This window comes from Leucoraja erinacea, chromosome 24, assembly GCF_028641065.1.
Source record: "Leucoraja erinacea ecotype New England chromosome 24, Leri_hhj_1, whole genome shotgun sequence".
NCBI lineage: Eukaryota > Metazoa > Chordata > Chondrichthyes > Rajiformes > Rajidae > Leucoraja > Leucoraja erinaceus.
This window is the reverse complement of record NC_073400.1, coordinates 718,866-740,621: the sequence shown is the minus strand read 5'-3', so window position 1 is coordinate 740,621 and position 21,756 is coordinate 718,866. Positions and strand designations below refer to the sequence as shown.

The following is a 21,756-nucleotide window of genomic DNA, read 5'->3' as shown; positions in this document are numbered from 1 at the left end:
GGAACCATGCACCTGTACCTCTAGGCCCCTCTGCTCCACAACACTACCCAGAGGGCTACCATTTACTGTGTAGATCCTTTCTGGAGATGTCCCAACATGCAACAGCTCACAATTCTCTGTATTTAAGCATTCCTCAGCCCACCTGGCCAATCAATCAAGATTCTGCTGCAATTTTTCACAATCTTCACTACCTGCAAAACCACCCACTTTTGTAACATCAGCAAACTTGCTAATCTTGCCGTGTACGTTCTCATCCAAATCACCTCCCTGCAGTGTGATGCTGTCTCCACGTTGTGCCGTGCAGCCTGTACTGCCCGCACGTGCTTGGCCAGACTCACTGTGCGTTCCGCCGCTTGCTGAGGCGCCGCAGGAAGCAGCAGGTCACGCCGGCGACAATGGCGATGGAGACCGACAGAGAGGTCACCACGCCCACCACGGCTGGCAGCGTGAGTGTGTCAGACACTGTGGGGGCAAGGACAAGATCACTGGAAACCTCACACACACACACACAACTCCCACAGTGTAACAACACATCACCCAAAACATGGGGGCTGGGGAGGGGTGATAGGGGGGGGGGGGGGGGGGGGAAGGAGAGGGGAGGGAGGGAGGGAGAAAGAGAGCGAGGGAAAGGAGAGCGAGCGGGGGAGGAGAGGGGAGGGGGAAAGGAGAGGGCGGAAGAGGGGAGGGAGGTAAGGAGAGGGGTGGGAAAGAGAGGGGAGGGGGTGGAAACAGATAGGAGGAGGCGGCAGCGGTGGCAGGGTGGGGTGATACAGGGTGATGGAGAGAATGCAAGATGGGGAGATGGCGGGGGAGAGGGAGAGTGAGGGAAGGTGGGGAGGGAAGGTCAGGGGGAAGGGATGGATGGGGTGGGTGGGGAAGGAGAGGGTGGCGGTGGGGAGATGGAGAGCAGGTGGTGTGAGAGAGGGCAAGGGTGTGCGAGCGATGGCCTGGAGCGAGGGGGCAGTTTGTGTTTACGGGAAGGGGGGGGGAGGGAGTAGGTGTGATGGAGGGGACGAGATGGAGAGCAAAGATACTAAAGCAAGCGCCTTCTACAATCTTTGGTGGAGATGGAGTGGGGGGGAAAGCAGAGCTAAGGTGGAGGGTGATGGATGGTACAGAGATTGGGACAAAGGCAGTGACTGAAAGCAGGAGGAGAGACTTCCCTCCCGGTGATCCCCTCCCCCACTGCCCCCCTCCCCCCCTCACCTCCCCCCATCTGACAGTCCCCCCGCTCTCCCTCCCACAGACACATGCCCCCCCCCCCCCCCGTGTGTGCAGCACTCACCGGTAAGGTAGAGGAAGAGTGTGGTGGGAGAGGAGCTGGCATCGGCTGCCTGGTACCAGTGTCCGTCCTGGCTTCGTGCCCACAGCGCTAGCTGGCAGCGGTACAGCCCCTGGTCCTGTCGGCGGGCGCCGTGCAGCCGCAGACGGAAGCACAACTGGCCGGGTCTGTCCACACTCAGCTCCGTCCCGACCGCGGTCCGCTCGTCCCCGGCTGCTCGCACCCCCACGCCGGTCCACACTGGCCAGCAGCCGCTGCCCGGGGGGGCCCCACCAGCCCACCGACAGCTGCCCCTCCTCCAGCGGGGCCCCCCAGGCTGCCGTTACACAGCAGGGCCACCGTGTCCCCACGGTAGAACATGGCCGGGGCCACAGAGACCTCAGCCCGCACCGCCAGCTCTGTGTGGGGGTGGGGGGGAGGAGCTCTGTGGGGGGGGGGGTAGAGGAGAGAGGGGAAGTGAGAGAGGGAAAGAGGAGGAGGAGGGGGGGAGGGGTTGGAGAGGGAGAGAGGAGGGGGTAGAGAGGAAGAGAGGGAGGAGAGGGGGAAGAAAAACGGTATGACGAGGTGGGAGAGGGATCAGGGGGGGAGAGGGATGGGGGGGGGGAGGGGGTTAGCCAAGGGGAGAGAGGGAGGGGGCAGGGAGTTAGTGTGAGAGAGAGAAAGAGAGAGGAGAGCGAAAGTCAAATACTAAGCACTGCAAGACCAAAGTCTCAACAAATACGACCCTTCAGTACCTCATCCTGTCTCATCCTACTCTCTGCACCATTTAATACCCTGTCTAATCCCTGTCTCCTCCTCACTAAACATGCTTCACATGGACTCGATCGGCCCAATGGTCCGTTTCCCAGTTGTCCCTTTCTCTGAATATAAAATTCAGAGTTCAGTTGCTGGAAAATGCCTTCCTAAACCACAGCCTCTCTTCTAAGAGTAGCAGCATCATCCTTGACCTCCACATCACATCCATTTACTGGAGGACTGGAGTTATAAGGGGAGGCTTGATAGGCTGGGACCTGCTTTCCCTGGAGTGCTGGAGGCTGAGCAAGTACTTTATGATGTAGCATGACCAGCAATATGAGGGACATAGACAAGGTGAGTAAAATTAGAGGACATAGATTTACAGTGAGAGGGAAGTGATCAAAGGGGACTTGATGCGCCATTTTTTCAGGGAGGGAGGGAATGGTGGGATGGAGGGAGTGAAGGAATGGGGGGAAGGGAGGTGAAAATATGAGATATCCCTCTCTCCCACTGACAACAAACACTTCTCTCTTTACCACTGCTGAAGAAGGGTGTTGGACCTGAACTGTTAACACTGGTTCTCTCTCCTCAGATACTGCCTGACCAGTGTGTTTATCTAACACTCTCAACCCAAACGTCTGCATAGTTTAATATGAACCAAACATGATGGATTAGAGGGAGCTTCACTCTGTCTGCCCTGTGCCCTGGGAGTGTGTGATGGGGCAGTGTGGAGGGAGTGTGTGATGGGGCAGTGTAGAGGGAGTGTGTGATGGGGCAGTGTAGAGGGAGTGTGTGATGGGGCAGTGTAGAGGGAGTGTGTGATGGGGCAGTGTAGAGGGTGTGTGAGTGTAGAGGGAGTGTGTGGTGGGGCAGTGTAGAGGGAGTGTGTGATGGGGCAGTGTAGAGGGAGTGTGTGGTGGGGCAGTGTAGAGGCAGTGTTGGCGGAGTGTGTGATGGGGCAGTGTAGAGGGAGTGTGTGGTGGGGCAGTGTAGAGGGAGTGTGTGATGGGGCAGTGTAGGCGGAGTGTGTGGTGGGGCAGTGTAGAGGGAGCTTCACTCTGTCCAACCTGTGCCCTCACCATTGGGCTGGACACTCAGCTCGACCAGTGGGACGGATTTCTCCAGAATCTTCTGCCAGCTTCCGTCGGGGTCCTGGAGCCACTGTGCGGCCACACACTCATAGCGCCCCGCGTCCTGCATCTCCACGTGCTGCACATACAGGTGGTAGGAGTTGGCACCAAATTTCTGCAGCCCCACCTCTCCGCGTGTGAAGCGCAGCCAGAAGGGGCCCCCCGTGTCCACGTCCAGGGCAAGATCACGGTCCAGCCCCACCACAGGCTGCCTCCGGCCCGCTGCCGCCTCCTGCAGGACGAAACTCACTGCCACATGGAGGTGCAGTGGTGAGGATGAGGCCACGGCACAGTGCAGCGCCAGTGACTGCCCCTGGTGCAGCGTGAGTGGCTCCACTGCATCGGGGCCCGTCAGCTGCAGTGTGTCTGGCACCACTGTCGCAGGGGGAGGGGACAGAGGGAGGGAGAAGGGTATTGGAGAGGGGGGGCATGGAGGAGAGAGGAGAGAGGGGTGATGAAAGAAAGCAATGGAGGGAAAGAGGAATGGAGGGATGGTGAATGAGCCAGGGACGAGAAAAGAGTGGTGTGGGGGGGAAGGAGATATAACGAGGGAGAGGGCGGGTAGGAGAGTGTGAGGTAGAAATACCGAGAGGGTAGATGGAGAGAGAGAGAGTGATGAGGGAGGTAGGGAGGGAGGGAGTGATGGGTTGTGGTTAGGGGGGAAGGGATGGATGGAGGGAGGAAGGGTGGGTGGAGGTGTGTTGTGAGATGGAAGGAGAGAAAGAGAGGAGAGGATCCAGGCAGGAAGTGAAGGGATGGAGTGAGGGAAAGGTGAGGATGGAGACAGTGACAGATGGCAGAAGGTGCAATGGGTCAAGTGGGAGGGTGGGCAGGATAGGATATGAGGAATGTGATTTTGAGGAGAGGTGAATGTTGGGAATGAGAAGGAGGGAGGGGTGGGTTGAAGCGAGAGAGAAATAGAAAAGAAACGTTACTTGCTAGTCGATTACTCCCACTGTCCAATCCCAATGGACCCCACTCTTCCCATTCACTCAGGTTCATACAACCTTTGGCCCAATGCGTCAATGCCCAATCTAAATCAATCCCATTTGTCTGCATTTCACCCATATTCCCCTGAACCTTTCCTATCCATGTGCCTGTCCACGTGCCTTTTGAATGTAGACACTCAGAATGTTTAGTTTAGTTTAGTTTAAAGAAATAACGCAGAAGACACCACTTTGTCCACAACGCCCAGCATTCACCCCGTACACTAACACTATCCTACACACTAGGGACTATTTACAATTGCAGCAAAACCAATTAATCCATAAACCTGTACGTCTTTGGAGTGCGTGAGGAAACAGGAGCAACTGGAGATGTGGTCACAGGGAGAATATCCAAACTCCGCACAGACAGCATCCATGGTCAGGATCGAACCCGTGTCCCTGGCACTGTAAGGCACCAACTCTACCACTGCGCCATTATGCCATCCATGTCTGAAGAGTTTTTGCAGTTTTTGTTTTGTATATATTTTTTATTCTGAAAAGTTTTCTATTTTAAATAATGTGTATTTACTGAGTGAACAAAAGTTGCAGCTCGAGTTCCAATTAAATCTTTTGCCTTTCACCTGTGTTTCTTGATTTCTTGATTTCTCTACCCTGGGTGAAATACTCTATGAGGTCAACCCTCATCCTCCTGTGCTCCAAGGAATAAAGTTCTAGCCTGCCCAGACTATCCCTGTAGCTCAGGCCCAGACAAGATTGTAAATATTCTCAACACGCCCACTGCCCATTGCCAATGGACTTCATCCATCCCCACATACTCCCACTGCTCATTGCCAATGCACCACCCTTCCCCACTGCCAATGGTCTGAGCTACAGGGAGGGAATGAGTAGGCTGAGACCTTATTCCTTGGAGCACAGGAGAATGAGAGGTGATCTTGCAGAGGTGTACAAAATCATGCTAGGAATAGATTGGGTCGATGCACAGAGTCTATTGTCTAGAGTAGGGGAATCGAGGGTTAAGGTGAAGGCTAAAAGATTTAACAGGAATCTGAAGGGTAACCTTTTCACACAAAGGGTGGTGGGGTATGGAATAGGCTGTCAGAGGAGGTCGTTGAAGCAGGGATTATCCTAACGTTTAAGAAACAGTTAAACAGGTACATGGATAGGACAGGTTTGGAGGAATACAGGCCACACCCGGGCAGGTGGGACTAGTGTAGCTGGGACATGTTGGCCTGTGTGGGCAAGTTGGACTGAAGGGCCTGTTTTCACACTGTATCACTCCATAACTCCATTCCCACCCCCTGCCCACCGCCAATGGATATTGTTCTTTGTTAACGCATGGTTACCTTTCAGCTGTACGAGGGCCGTGTACTCGGCCCGATATCTCCCCTCTGCTGCCGGGACACTGCACTCCAGGTCGCCCTCATCGGATTTGCGGACCTTCCCAATGAGAAGCTGGACGGAGCCGGGTGCAGGGCGTCTGACGGCGACCTCGGTGGAGAGCACCCTGTGTCGGATGCTGGCGTGGGCGAAGGCCGGATCCCGCGTACTCACCAGCCTGAGCCTTACCGGAGGCTCCGAGCGTCGGATTAAAGTCCACTCGAAGTCCAGCCCACTGGCCTCATCCAGGGCCGACACGTTGCAGAACACCGATAGCTGGCTTCCCTCCACCCTGAAGAGAGGGCCCCGAGGCAGGCGCACTCCCGGCACCCACGCCAACGCTACAGGGAGACAAGGTCATGGAAGACAAGCTTCCCATCCACCCACCATGCACATTCCCAACGGACCAACCCTCCCATCCACCCCAGCCCTTCCCATCCACCCACCCAACCCATGCACACTCCCAACGCCCCCATCGCCCCCATCCACCCACCTTACACACTCTCACCACACCCCAGCCCTTCGCACACTGCACACTTCCAACGGACCCCAGCATTTCCAATTTAACTCACCCTACACATTCCCAAAGGACCATCCCATTCATTTCTACCCTCCAGAATCCCTTCAGACCCAACCCCTTCCCATTTACTAACACTGACCCCATTCTCAACAGACTCCATTCACTCCCACCATCTACACTACCAATAGATCCCTTCCTTCCCCATTCACTGCCACTCTGTATAATCCTAAACAATCAAAATCTTTCCTATTGCAAAACATTCTCTCCCTCTGTACCCAGTACTATGAGTGGAGGGAGCTTCTGTCTCTAAACCCATGCCTTGGGAATGTGTGAGGGGACAGTGCAGATGGACCTTCAGTCTGCATCGAACGTCATAATGTTATCAAACGTCATGCCTTCACCGGTTTGAGTTGAGGGAGAGACACAATATGCTGAAGTAACATGGATTGCTGACATTCCGGGCAAACAGGACAGAGTCTGGGTAGTAATCGATGAGCACAAGCTAGGATGGGGGGGGGGGGGGGGGGGGGGGGGGGGGGGGGGGGGGGGGGGGATTGTGGGGTGGGGGGGGGGGGACGGGGAGGGATAGGCAGATTGGTCGACAAAGGCCAGAGTTTGAAACAACAGACAACCCCAATGTGGATTGCAAAACCCAGGGGTATCAAACTTACAGATTGTGTACCCATTGGAAAGGATAGAGGGGGAGGGACGGGGAGGGACGGGGAGGGAGGGGGAAAGACAGGTGAAAGGTCAGTCAAGCTTCAGGAAAGGGGAGGGTGGGTGGGATTCGAGGGAAAAAAGGGGAGGGGAAGAGGTTTATTTGTGCATAAGTTCTATTAAATTGGAGTATTCAATGTTGCAAACTATCCAGGCAGAATATGAGGTGCTGTTCCGTCTAGTAGCCCGTGACCTCACTCTGGCAATGGATGAGGCCCAAGACAGAAAGATAAGAATGTAAAGGGGAGAGCAGTTAAAATGGTCGGCACCCAGGAGATCCAGCAGGCCTTGGTGGACAAAGTGCATATTTGGCAAAGTGGTCGCCAAGTCTACGCTTGGTCTCACCAATGGACAGGACCCCACATGGGGAACACCGGATGCAGTAGATGAGGTTAGAGGAGTTGCACATGAATCTCTGTCTCACCCTGAGATCCCTGGATGGAGATGAAGGAGGAAGTATATGGACAGGTGGTGAAGAGGGTGGTGAATCTGTGGAATTCATTGCCATAGACGCCTGTGCAGGCCAAGTCATTGGAAATGGTAAATGTGAAGATTCTTGATTAGTACAGGTGTCAAAGGTTATAGAAAAAAGGCAGGAGAATGGGGATGAGAGGGAAAGATACATCAGCCATGATTGAATGGCGGAGGAGATTCGAGGGGCCCAATTGCTTAACTCTGCTCCTAATTATGAACATATGGCAGGTGTTACATCTCCTGCATCGGCAGGGGAAAGTACCCGGGGAAGGGGTGGTTTGGGTGGGAAGGGATGAGTGAACCAAATAGTTGTGGAGGAAGCAATTTCTGTCGAAGCCGAGATGGAAAGGTGTGACTGATCGTGGGACCATGGAAGTGACGGACATGTAGGAGGATGGTGTGTTAAATGGGGAGGCAGGTGGGGTGAAAGGTGATGGCTGGGGGGGGGGGGGGGGGGGGTCCTATCCTTGTTGTATCTAGGGGGGGGGGGGGGGCGGGGGAGCGAAAGGGAAACCACGGGACAGGGGAGTTGTGGGTGGGGGTCCATCTATGACAGCCGGGGGGGGGGGGGACCACCTTCACTAAAGAATGAGCACATCTCGCATGAGGAGTCGGAAACCTCATCTGGGGAGCAGGTGCGGTGGACACGGAGAGCAGGGGAATAGCGTATTTGCACGAGGCTGTTCCCCCGGGGCTCCAGGGAGATGTTTTGATGTGTTCTGATGAACAGTGTTTAAAAATAGATGCGCAGTTACATACGGAATGACACATGCACAAACATGAGCGTCTGTCCCTCCCTCACGATCATCCCCCTCCCACCTTCCCACCCCTCGTCCCGCCTCATTGTCCTCACCCCAACCCAGTTACTGCACCCCCTCTCCCTCCCTCCCTCTCTCACACCCGCGACCCTTCTCTCCCCCTCTCCCTCTCGGTCCCCTCCATCCATCCATCACCTCCCCCCGCTGCACCCTCTTCGCCCGGCGCTGCATCCTCTCTCCCAACTCGTCCCCGCCCTCTGCAGCACAAACTGATCAAAACAATGACTCCGTCTCACCGGCTCCGGCGCTCATCACCAGCAGCGCAGCGACCGGCCCCGACATGATAGAGCCGCTCCCGCTGCAGCCCGGTGGATCAGTGGTTGCTGCCTACGGCCGAGCAGCGCATCCCCGCACGCCCACACTAACCCTGTCCCTCCCCCAGTCTCTCCTCCCTCCCCATCTGTCTCCCGGACCCCTCCCCCCACTCTCCCCCCTCCCCCCCCCCCCCCCCCCCCCCCCCCCCCCCCTCCCCCCCCCCCCCCACTCCTCTCCACAGTCTCCCCGCCACACGTCCTCTCCTCCTCCTCTTCTTCGTCTCGACTCCCATCCCCTGGTCTCTCTCTCTCTCTCTCTCCACCCCCCCCCCCCCCCTCTCTCTCCCCGCTCTCCCCTCCCCTCCCCTCTCTCCCTCTCCCCCCATCTCCCCCCCCTCTCTCTCCCCCACACCCCTCTCTGGACCCCCCTCTCTCTCTCTCTCCCCTCACTCTCTCACCCCCTCCTCCTCTCCCCTCCTATCTGGCTCTCTCTCCCCTCCTCCCCCTCCTCCCCCCCTCACCCACCTCCCCTCTCCCTCTCTGTCTGTTGCCCTTCTGTCTCTGGTCCTCTCTCTCTCTGTCCTCCCCATTCTCTCTTCGACCCTCACTCTCTGCTCTGCCTCCCCCCCCCCCCCCCCCCCCTATCTAGACGTGCCTGCGAGTTGGGGGCTATGCGTAGGTGGATAGGGCGGTTATGGGGTAAAAGGAGCAAATTAATAATATTAATATACTATCAAGGGGGTAGTTAGCGTGTGTGCGGGAGGGTAGTTAGTGTGGGTGCGGGGGTGGTTAGTGGGTGCAATGCCGCATCTCCTGTGCCCCTCTCTGTGCCCCTGTGTCCCTCTCTGTGCCCCTGTGTCCCTCCCTGTGCCATTCCTGTGTCTCTGTGCCCTCTATGTCTCTTTGTGCCCCTGTGTCCCTCCCTGTGCCTCTGTGTCCCTCTCTGTACCCCTGTGTCCCTCTCTGTGCCCTGTCCCCTTTCTGTGCCTCTGTGTCATTCTCTGTGTCCCTCTCTGTGCCCCTCGTTGTGCCCCTTTGTTGTGCCCCTGTGTCCCTCTCTGTGCCCCTGTGTCCCTCTCTGTGCCCCTGTGCCCCTCTCTGTGCCCCTGCGTCCCTGTGTGTGCCCCTGTGTCCCTCCCTGTGCCTCTGTGTCCCTCTCTGTGTCCCTTTCTGTGCCCCTTTGAAGGCTACTCTACCCTTTTTCCGCTACCACATCAAACCAAAATCATGGAAAAAAATTTACATTTGAACCCTTGGGATTAATAAAGACTGAGTTGATTTTAAAATTACAAATAGATATATTTGATAAAATTAAGAATGACTGGGAAAGAGAACTCCAAATGTCTCTACCTAGAGAGAAATGGGAGAGCATTCTTCAACTAGTCAATACTTCTTCAAAGTGTGCAAGACCCGCTCTGATACAATTCAAGGTGGTTCACAGAGTTCATATGTCAAAAGATAAGTTAGCTTGTTTTTATCGTCATATAAATCCTACCTGTGACAGATGGAACTCTGAAGTGGCCTCACTGACCCATATGTTTTGGTCCTGCCCACTATTGGAAAGACATTTTTGATACTATTTCTGTAGTATTAGGTATTGATTTACAACCTCATCCTATTACTGCAATTTTTGGGCTACCAATGTTAGATTCTATTCATTTGTCCCGCTCCGCCCATCGGTTGATTGCTTTTACCACATTAATCGCCAGAAGATCTATTTTATTTAAATGGAAAGACGCTAATCCTCCGACCACACTCCATTGGTACTCAGAAATGATATCATGTTTAAATTTAGAAAAAATCAGGAGTGACATTGCTGAACCCTTGGTTAAATGTAATAAGACTTGGGGAAAATGTATTCAACACTTTCACACAACATAAATTGCTCCCTCTCCAACCTTTATAAAAAATATTTTACCTTTATATGGTGGAACGGACTTGACGACAAACAGGGACCTAAATTGTTGAAATTCTCAGCTCAGATTATGTTTTGCTTTTTATTTTGTTTTCTCTAGATTAGGGGGGTTTTGTTTCATTCTTTTTTCTCTTTTTTTTTCTTTTTATCTTTGTGTTTTTTTTCTACATTTATGTTCTCTTTTAAACATTTAACTATATTTACATAGAGGTCTATATTCAATGTATATTTTGATACTGGACTCATATTTAGGTTACACCTGTTATTAATGTAATCCTGATCCTATGAATCAATATCATTGTTATGTTTATCGTTATTCTTTTTGTTTTGTTGTTTTGTTTTGTTGTTTATTCTTTTTTATTCGTTTTTTAGAAAAAAAACGAATAAAAAAGATTTTTAAAGAAAGGATGAGACCATTCGGCCCTTCTAGCCAGCACCACTATTCATTGTGATCATGGCTGATCGTTCCCTATCAATAACACGTGCCTGCCTTCTCCCCATATCCCTTGATTCCACTAGCCCCTAGAGCTCTATCTAACTCTCTCTTAAACTCATCCAATGACTTGGCTTCCACTGTCCTCTGTGGCAGGGAATTCCACAAATACTGTCCCTCTCTGTGCCCCTGGATCCCTCTCATAGAAACATAGAAAATAAGTGCAGGAGGAGGCCATTCGGCACTTCGAGCCAGCCCAGCCATTCCACAAATACTGTGCCCCCATTTCCCTCTCTGTGCCTCCGTGTCACTATCTGTGCCCCTGTGTCGCTATCTGTGCCTCTGTGACCCTCTCTCTCTCTATCCCCTCCCTCTCTAGCCGCAACTGCGAGTTGGGGGCTATGCGTGAGTGGATAGGGCGGGGATGAGGTAAAAGGAGCGACTAAATAATATTGATATAATATCAAGGGGGGGGTGGTTAGTGTGTGTGTGAGTGGGTGGTTAATGAGTGTGGGGGGTGGTTAATGCGTGCGTGTGACGCTGCAGACCACCACCCACTACAACCGTGCATTGAGGGGACAGGACCCAACGGGTCCCCCTCGGTCTAGTAATTATTAAAAGATTGATCTTGGATGTGTGTGTTTACTTATTTGTGCGTATGTGTGTGATGTTCATCTGCGTTTCACATCTCCTCGAAAACGCGTTGTGCTAATGGTGAAATTCTTACATATTCCGATAGAGATTTACGCCATGATGTCAAAAATGAAAAGTTGATGCATTATTTCCCGTTATTTATGAAAATTTAAATAACTGAAAATAAACATGATGATCTCGCTGATGACATCACAATGGGTCTGCCCTATGTGCCACGTCACCCCTTTCCCTCCCTCCCCCCTCACCCCTTCACCCCCCTTCTTCAAAAGCCGCAGAAAGAACGAGCAAGTGGGCTCTGAACTGCAGCTTCCGAGGTCTTCTGAGGTTCCGCGAGATCCCGTGATGTCCCGAGCGCTCTCGAGGTCCGCCGCCCTCTCAGTGTCCATGCCGGCGCCTCGTCAAGTTCAAATCCGCCCCCTCCCTCTCTCTCTCTCTCCCCCCCCCTCACCCTTCCCCTCCCTCTCGCTCTGTGCGTCTGTATCCTTCTCTGTGTCTCTGTGTCCCTTTCTGTTCCCCTGTGTCCCCCTCTGTGCCCCTGGATCCCACTCATAGAAATATAGAAAATAAGTGCAGGAGGAGGCCATTCGGCCCTTCGAGCCAGCACAGCCATTCATTGTGATCATGGCTGATCGTTCCCAACCAATAACTTGTGCCTGCCTTCTCCCCATATCCCTTGATTCCACTAGCCCCTGGAGCTCTATCTAACTCTCTCTTAAATCCATCCAATGACTTGGCCTCCGCTGCTCTCTGTGGCAGGGAATTCCAAATACTGTCCCCCTGTGTCCCCCTCTGTGCCTCTGTGTCCCTCGCAGTGCCTCTGTGTCCCTCTCTGTGCCTCTGTGACCCTCTCTCTCTATCCCCTCCCTCTCCAGCCGCGACTATGAGTTGGGGGCTATGCATGAGTGGATAGGGCGGGGATGAGGTAAAAGGAGCGAATAAATAATATTAAGGGGGGTGGTTATTGTGTGTGTGTGGGGGGGGGTGGTTAGTGAATGTGGGGGGTTGTTAATGTGTGTGTGTGACGCTGCAGACCACCACCCACTGCAACCGCGTGTTGAGAGGACAGGACCCAACGGGTCCCCCTTGGTCTACTAACTATTAAAAGTCTGACCTTGGATGAGTGTGTTTATTTATTTGTGCGTGTGTGTGTGTGTGTGTGTGATGTTCGTCTGCGTTTCACATCTCCTCGAAAACACGACGTGCTAAGGGTGAAACTATTACATATTCCGATAAAGATTTACGCCATGATGTCAAAATCAATCAACCAATCAATCAGTTTTATTCGTCACATTGCACATAAAGTTCAAGTGAAATGAATTTGTCAGCAGCGGTACAATGATAAAGAACACACAATACACAATAAAAATTGAGCACAAACATCCACCACAGCATCCATCACTGTGGTGGAAGGCACAACATTTGGCCGGTCCTCCTCCATTTTCCCCCGTGGTCGGGACCTCAACCCTCCGCATCCGTCGCTGCGGGCGTCCAGATGATAAAGGACGAGGTAAAAGTCCAGGTAAGTCCAGGATCGTCTCTTCCCCACCGGACACCGCGGCTTCAGGCTGGTGTAGAGAGAGGGGGGGGGAGAGAAAGGGGGAGAGCTCCTCTAGGATCTTTGCTGCTGACCGCTACCATTACTCCCTTCCTCAACCTGGCGATCTCTGGCCGTCATGGGAGATGACCTCCTCTCCGCCTCCCCCACCCGATCATGTGTCATGCGGGCAAGTGGGCTTCCCCTCGCGGAAGCCACGATCGGCCGGCCCTTCGCTGCTTTTGACCGTGCTCAGATCGCTCCGAACCTCGCTCGGGTCCACGCCAGCCGCTGCCTCGCTCAGGCCCAGCGCCTGGTGGGGAGGCTGCTGCTCTACGGCCTGGATAGGTGCTTCCTCTACCCCCTCCCCCTCCCCCTCCCTCTCTACCCCCTGCTCGGATCAGAGAAAGAGAGAGAATGAGGTGGGGGAGGGAGATAGGGGGGGAGAATGGGGTGGAGGAGATGGGGCGAGGAGGGGGAGATGGGTGGGAGAGGGGTGAGGGGGAGGGGAGAGGTGGGAGGGTGAGAGGAGAGGGGGAAGAGAGGGGGGGAGGGGGGGCTTGCTCGGGCCCATCGCCTGCTGGGGAGGCTGCTGCTCCCATGACCTGGATAGGTGCTGCCTCAACCCCCCCCCTCTGTCCCCCTCCCTTTCTGCCCCCCATCCCCCTCCCTCTCTGCTACCCCTCCCCCCCCCCCCCTCCTCTCTAGGGAGTGGTGAATAATGGGACCCATGGGTGAGTGGAGGAGTATTGCGTTCGGGAACCAGCCCTCCCCTGTGATGCCGTGCGCCCCCCACCCACCCGTCAATCTCTACCCCCTCCTGCTCCCTCTCTACCCCCCCCCCCCCCCCTCCCTCACCACCCCACCCCCTCTCTCTAGCCTGCAGTTGGGGGCTATGCGTGAGTGGATAGGGGGAAAAGGAGCAAATGAATAATATTAATATAATATCAAGGGGACGGTTAGTGTGTGTGGTGGGTGGGGTGGTTAGTGTGTGTGTGATGCCGAAGGCCCGCCCGACCTCCTCCCCCCCCCCCCCACCCCCCCCCCCCCCCCCCCCCCCAAAGGGTTCCCACTTGGTCTAGTTACATATAAATGGATCTTGGACGCCATGTTGAAAATTAGACCTTTCCAGTGGTCTGACTGTTAGACGTTTGGTACGTTATTAAGCACATCTGATACTTCAAAAAACAAACGTTGAGAAACATTTCGAAGCAAATTTATTTAGGGAAATGTGTTTTTTTGGTCCTATATGCAGCCATCTATTTATCTCACCCCTGGGACACCCTCTCTCTCTGCTGGTGTGCTCCCTCTCGCTCTCTCTCGTGTTTCTCATTCCCCCCCTTTCGCTCTGATTTTCTCTCCCGCCTGCTCCTCTTTATTCCCACTGTGGCAATCCCTCCCTGCCCCCCCCCCCCCCCAACTGTTCCAATGCCCTTCCCACAGAGCTACCTCACAAACGCCTTCCACAGGGTGGCGCTCTCTCATCACATCCACAGGGTGGCGCTCTCTCATCACATCCACAGTGCGCACTCCCTCACTACCAAAGATTATAGAGGAGCAAGATAGACCACTCCTCGAAAAACGCGTAGTATGACGTCTGTGATTGTCAACGCCATTTTTTGAGGCATTTATTGGGCTTCCCCCACACTGTCATGGCGTCCTTATCTAAATCTTCACATCACTGCTCTGCTTTCAATTGTTCTAATCGTAAATCTAAACGACCCGACCTGTCATTCTTTAGGTTCCCCAATAAAAAAGAAAGGTGAGAAAATATTATTATTATTTTCAGTCGATATTCTGTAGCAATGTTACAAAATTTTGAGATTTTAAAAATCAAGTCTGCAATTTATCCCATCAGATAAAGCATAACAATAAGTTTAATTTGACACCTAATTCACTTTCATATCTCAAGTAATAAAAAAGTTATGGCCATTTTCATACTCGGAAATTAGCATCTTGTTCCCTATTGATTTTCTATGGACATAACAAAAAAGCTGTGATCGTGGACAGTCAAAAGCCCATAACCTTCTTAAAAATTAAGAGAACTGAATGAAATTTTCAGTTATCATAGATTGAAGCATTCTGAAACAAATATAAAATAATCTTACTTGGATGACCTGAAATTAAAGCATATAATTAGTTAGTTACCCAATTGTAGCTAATTTCAAACTTCAATTACTGAATCTAAACATCTATCCATTTCTTAATAAATGATTAACATTTTTAAATAGCCCAAGTGTCCAAATAATATTCACAAATAATGCACAATAAAACATGATTTTTAAATCTCATTTACATCAATTTATAGGCCAAATGGAAGGAATTTAGTGTTCAATTGCTGTAAATTAAAGTCCATTTTAAATCGGCTTTCTAGTGGGTTCCTGTGAACGCGCTGGTTTAGAACGTTCACATTGCGCTGGATTTGTGCCCTCAAGTGCCCAGAAAAATACTGCGGGATATAAAGAGCCCAAAATAAACTACTCGCTATAGAAAACTTTATACACAGGGTTATTTACAAGCCCCATTTAATGTAAAAATAAGGTACATACCTTTAATTGTTTGCTTTATAAAACCCTGGGGCTGCGAGAGGTCGCGGGTTGAGAGAGTGATTTTTAAACTACTATAAATATTATACAAGGCCATAAAAACTAATAATACCTTTTGCGACGGGGTCTTACAGCGATTTTCCGTTAATGATTTACTAGGCTGAACATTTTCGATTGGAACAGCCTAGTAAAAATCTCGTTTTAAACCCGCCCCCTCTAAACAGCGCCAAAATCACGCACACGGGGTGGGGCAGATGCTCAGCCATGATTCAGGTAGGTTTTGTAACATACCTATATTCTGTCGTGAAAATGTTATTTTCTGTTCTCCCATCAACGGCCATTGGGAAACTAGGTTTGTCGGTACATTAGAAAATTATTAGACTTATTTTTAATAGTTCTTTACTTACCATAATAATAAAGACAATTTTAACACTTCTGTACATTTTTGGTTTTGTTCTTGTAAGGGATTGGTCTCCACAATATGGCCCGCGGACACATTAGGCCCAGTGACCACGGGATTTTTCGAGCTCAGATTCGTGTCCGAGAATGCGGCGGCTGTTACTCATTATATTCCTCGAATTGTCGAGACATCACAAGCAAAGATCACAAGCCCGCCGTGAAGAAGGGTGCAATCAAATATTATATAACTCTGCTCTATCATCTTTGGGTGCAATGGTGGGTCGGGGGGTTAGGCGGCGGCGGCCGCAATCAAAGATACGAGAGGAGCTCTGCTCCATAATCTTTGGTCGGAATGGGACGGCTGCGCGTTATAATGTGGTATCGTTCCACTCCCTCTCCCCCTTCTCCCTCTTCCCCTTCTCCCTCCCCTTCTCCCTCTCCCCCATCTCCCTGTCCCCCCTTCTCCCTCCATCTCCCTCTCCCTGCTCTCCCCCTTCTCCCTGTCCCCCATCTCCCTCTCCCCCTCTCCCTCTCCCTCTCTTCTCTCTCCCCTCTCTTTCGATCTCTCTCTCCCCTCTTTTCTCTCGATCTCTCTCTCTCCCTCTCTTCTCTCGATCTCTCTCTCTCTCTTCTATCGATCTCCCTCCCTTCCCTCTCTCCCTCCCTTACCTCTTCGTGAGAGTTGGCAGCTCTGCTATGCCTTGGGTCCAAAGAGGATAGAAAGAAAATACTTAATGGTCTTTGTAAGAAGATTTTAATAAGCTCTTCTACATTTAAGGTAAATTGACATATTAGAGGCAAAATACATGTTCAATATACAGATCTCCACAGAACTGAAAACAATTGCATTTAAGTGATATATCATCCATTGTTCAGGCATGTAGTTATGATCATTTTTTTTCTTATTAGTTAATCCTAAATGATATCTCCTGTAATTTCAGATGTCAACAGTGGGTCCAGAACACTCGTCGACAAGATCTCCTGCACCGAACTGCAGAGTATTTGTCAAATAACTGCCGTCTTATGTACATTGTGTGAAATTGTGATTTGTTAACTGCACAAAACTAATGCAAATGGCGATATATTTATTATTGTATCTATGTTGGACATTTTGCTCTTTGGTGTCAGAACGCGGGGTGGGAGATTGCAACCTTCACGTGGTCCACCCTGTTTCGACAAATGCAATCAACCCGGTGTGCACAGTCAAATAAGATCAAATAGAACAAGTTGTCCTACAACTTTAGGCTGTGCACGCCATACGCAATAAGAAGAAGAAGAAGTGTCAGAACGCAGTCTGAAGAAGGCTTCCGACCTACAACGTCACCTATTCCTTTTCTCCAGAGATGCTGCCTGACCCACTGAGTTACTCCAGCATTTTGTGTCTATCTCTGTTTAGATTGGACTCGTGGGTGGAGATTGCGGCTGGTCTGGTGATCTAGAACGAGGGCCAAAGTCTCAGAATATGGGTCATGATATTTAGTAATGAGACAAGGAGCAGTTTCTTCACTCAAGGGCTGGGAATCTTGGAATTCTTTATCGCGTGAGATGGTGGAAGTCGAGCCCTTGAAAGGAGAGATATTTTTTTTCAAATACGAAAAGGATGAAGGAAAATGGAGAGAATGTGGGAATAAGGTGTTGAGTTGCAGGATCAACAATAATCTTACTGATGGTGGTGTGAACTTAGATGGCTTATCCTTGCTTCTATTTCTTACAGAGACACAGCACGGAAACAGGCCCTTTGGCCCACCGCATCCGCATTGACCAGCGATCCCCGCACACTAACACCATCCTACACACACTAGGGACAATTTACACTTATACCAAGCCTACAAACCTGTATGTCTTTGGAGTGTGGGAGGAAACCGAAGATCTCGGAGAACACCCATTCAGTCACGGGGAGAATGTACGAACTCAGTACAGACAGCACCCACTGTAAGGCAGCAACTTTACTGCTGCACCACCATGCCGCCCTTAATCCACTAGGGCACTAGGTTACAATAAACTTCCTACATATTCCAGGAATGCATCTCATAAAAATGGGAGAGGTTTAAATGCATTGTAAAATCTGCTCTCAGTTTCCTAGATCGGTATTGCTCTAATGGCCTCTTTGTATCATTTTCTTTGATTTAAACCATCCATTGTTTTGCATTTAGATTTTATTTTTCCCCTGTGGATCACAAGGCACTGTTTGTTTCAGGGGTGACTCTAATCTCCAGCGTAATTTGACAAGACAGCCAAGAGGGCAAACACAGGCAGTTCAGAGCTGCTGCCTGTATCGCATGAGAGAACAAGAATGAGACCAACTTGTTTTTTGCAGATCATCAACCCCTGACTGATGTTATCAATGCCGATGGTGACTCAAGGAGACTCAACCAGGTGGTGGTTTACAAAGGTCCATGCCCATTGTTCCTCATGGCATACCACCAGCCTCAACAGATCACCTAGTCATAGAGTCTCACAGCGTAGAAGCAGGCCCTTCAGCTCAACTTGCCCACGCTGGCCAACATGTCCCATCTACACTAGTCCCACATGCCTGCATTTGGCCCATACCCCTCTAAACCTGTCCTAACCATCAAATAACCTAACAGAACTGTCATATGAGGAAAGATTGAAAAGACTAGGCTTGTATTCACTGGAGTTTAGAAGGATGAGGGGGTTTTTGTTTACAGTGTACTATGTTTACAGATTCTGTTGTGCTGCTGAAAGTAAGAATTTAATTGTTCTATCTGGGACAAGCTAGATGCAGGAAATTGTTCTACATGACAATAAAACACTCTTGTTAGATGCAAGGGGATCTTATAGAAACATCTAAATGAATAAAAGGACTGAACAAGCTAACTACAGGAAAAATGTTCCCAATGTTGGGCGAGTCCAGAACCAGGGGCCACAGTCTTAGAACAAAGGGGAGGCCATTTAAGACTGAGGTGAGAAAAAACTTTTTCACCCAGAGAGTTGTGAATTTGTGGAATTCCCTGCCACAGAGGGCAGTGGAGGCCAAATCACTGGGTGGATTTAAGAGAGAGTTAGATAGATCTCTAGGGGCTAGTGGAATCAAGGGATATGGGGAGAAGGCAGGCATGGGTTATCGATTGGGGCTGATCAGCCATGATCACAATGAATGGCGGTGCTGGCTCGAAGGGCCAAATGGCCTCCTCCTGCACCTATTTTCTATATTTCTAGAACACTCATCCAGCAATCCTCGAGCCCACCAGCTCATCCCGTAGTCAATTCATCAGCTTTTCCATAAGAACTTCCATCAGTTCTTCCAAAAGAATGACAATCAGACAATCTCGATTACCCTCAGCCCATCAAGCAGCCCCTTAATTCGCACAGAAGTCTGAACTATTGAATGCTCACTGCATCTCTTTCCATGTCAGCAAGTTAATATCCAGCTGCATGAACCATGTGAAAAAGGAATAAATAGATGCATGTGGTGCAGTGATTTGTGCAGCACTATAGGCCTGGAGACCAAGAGGAGTTCACCATTGAACGGAGTTTGAACGGGGGGCTTGAGGCCCCCGACCGAGGAAGAACAAAAGGAAGGGACTTGAACTTTATTTCGCCTTCCATCACAGTGAGGAATGTGTAGGAGTCACTTTGGTGAATATAACCATATAACCATATAACCATATAACAATTACAGCACAAAACAGGCCATCTGGACCCTTGTAGTCCATGCCGAACACATAATCTCCCCTAGTCCCATATACCTGCGCTCAGACCATAACCCTCCATTCCCTTCCCATCCATATAACTATCCAATTTATTTTTAAATGATAAAAACGAACCTGCCTCCACCACCTTCACTGGAAGCTCATTCCACACAGCTACCACTCCGTATGGCACAGGGCTCAATTTTAGGGCCCCTGCTTTTCTCCCCTTTATCTACTTCCACTGGGCTCAATTTTAAGAAGGCATGGCATCTCCTTTCACTTTTACGCGGATGATAGCCAGTTGTACATGCCACTCAGGAAAGAAGATAATTATTCCCTAAAATCACTTCTGTCTTGTCTTGAGGACATTAAGTCCTGGATGTCCTTAAACTTTCTGGGACTTAACAAAAAAAAGACAGAAGTGATTTTGTTCGGCCCTAATGGCTGCCGTGAACCTCCCTCTGTTGACTTGGGTCCACTGGCAGTGTTCGTAAAGCCAACAGTTTTAAACCTGGGTTTTATGATGGACGGTGATTTTAAATTAGATAAACAAATAGGCGCAGTGGTTAAGTCCAGCTTCTTTCACCTAAGGAAGCTGGCAAAGGTGAAGCCCATTCTCGAGCGGCAGCATTTTGAAACAGTAATCCATGCCTTTATTTCATCTAGGCTGGATTACTGTAACGCACTCTACTCTGGAGTATCACGAGCTTCGTTGGCTCGTCTCCAGTTGGTCCAAAATGCTGCCGCTCGCCTTTTAACCGGAACTTGAAAGAGGGAGCACATTACGCCAATTTTGGCCTCCCTTCACTGGCTCCCAGTGCACTTTCGAGTTCATTTTAAAATTCTTTTATTTGTTTTTAAATAATTGAATGGCCTCGCCCCGCCTTACCTCTCTGAGCTGCTCCACCTATATGCTCCTACCCGGTGCCTCAGGTCAGCGGATCAACTGCTCCTTGAGGTACCAAGGTCTAAGCGGAAGCTCAGAGGGGATAGAGCCTTTTCTGTTGCTGCCCCGGCACGCTGGAACACCTTGCCGCTGCAGATCAGACAGGCCCCTTCACTGTCCATCTTTAAATCCTCCCTAAAAACTCACTTTTATTCACTGGCTTTCGACACTGGCTGAGACATTGTTCCTGTTTTAGTGCTTTTAATGTCTTTTAATTTTTACTGTTTTTATAGTCCTGTCGTCTTAATGGTTTTAGTAGTTTGTAATAACTTTTTGTTGACTTCCCATGTACAGCACTTTGTGGTAACTGATGTTGTCTAAAAGCGCTTTATAAATAAAGTTATTATTATTATTGCAAAAGATTGTCGCGGCATCCGGCATCTTCGGAGAATGTAGAATTAAAGGCAGAGGCAATGCCAGTTTTAAAGATGGTTATTTGCCTCAAGATTGGATTATTGTATCTCCAGAACCTCCCCAGAGGCTCTGGGAGACACAAGGTTCAAGAGGGAAACACAAAAAGCCTAATTAGGAAGAATATTAAGAGTAAGATTTTCAATTAAAATACTGTAATTGATGGAACCTTGTCTTTAAATTGGTTCTTGGATGAAACCCTGATGGTTCTCACATTGTCTCTTTAAATTTACTCTCCTTTTCACACTTGCATTAAAACACACAGCCACCGCCATTCACAGTGATACTGCCCGGCAGTCTCATAATTACAGTCAACACAGCTACCTTGACAGCCACACAAAATGATGTAAATAAAAATTGTTTTCCTTGTTTAAGAAGTTCAATTTAGAATTATTTGAAATTGTGGGGGTTGGTACAAAATACTGTTGACCCACAAATGTGTTGCTATGAGACATTCACATTTAAAAAATCCATGTCTCAAAAAAAGCAAGAAGGTGCCCATGTTATTTGACCAACTTATCAGATGAATTTAAATATGTAGGTATGTATGCATTAGTTTTGCTCCTAATTCCCTTTTACAAATCATTAATATATATGGTAAACAGTTGCGGCCCCAACACCAAGCCTTGCGGCAATAAAATCCAGAAGATTAGTCAAACATGATTTCCCTTTCATAAATCCATGTTGACTTGGACTAATTATTTTACTGCTATCCAAATGCCCCATTATTACATCTTTTATAATTGACTCCAGCATCTTTCACACCACCAAAGTCGGGCTAACTGGTCTGTAATTCCCCGTTTTCTCTCTCGCTCCTTTCTTGAAAAGTGGGATAGCATTAGCTATCCTCCAATTCACAGGAACTGATCGTAAATCTATTGATCGTTGGAAAATGATCATATGTATAAATATATATGTATGTGTATATATATGCATGTATATGTATATGTGTGTATATATGTATGTATATATATGTTTATATATATGTGTGTATATATGTGTGTATATATG

The 21,756-nt window shown here is 49.9% G+C and overlaps 1 protein-coding gene across 1 annotated transcript; it reads right to left on the bottom strand.

The window, feature by feature from the left end:
- Positions 1-334: 334 nt before the first annotated feature.
- igsf8 (immunoglobulin superfamily, member 8) lies at positions 335-8,368 on the bottom strand. The gene is given in 7 exon segments (XM_055654358.1): positions 335-462; positions 1,286-1,508; positions 1,510-1,593; positions 1,595-1,680; positions 3,097-3,522; positions 5,438-5,812; positions 8,237-8,368. Coding segments are annotated over 7 exon segments (1,368 nt in total). The 5' UTR covers positions 8,283-8,368.
- Between the last annotated feature and the right edge of the window lie 13,388 nt (positions 8,369-21,756).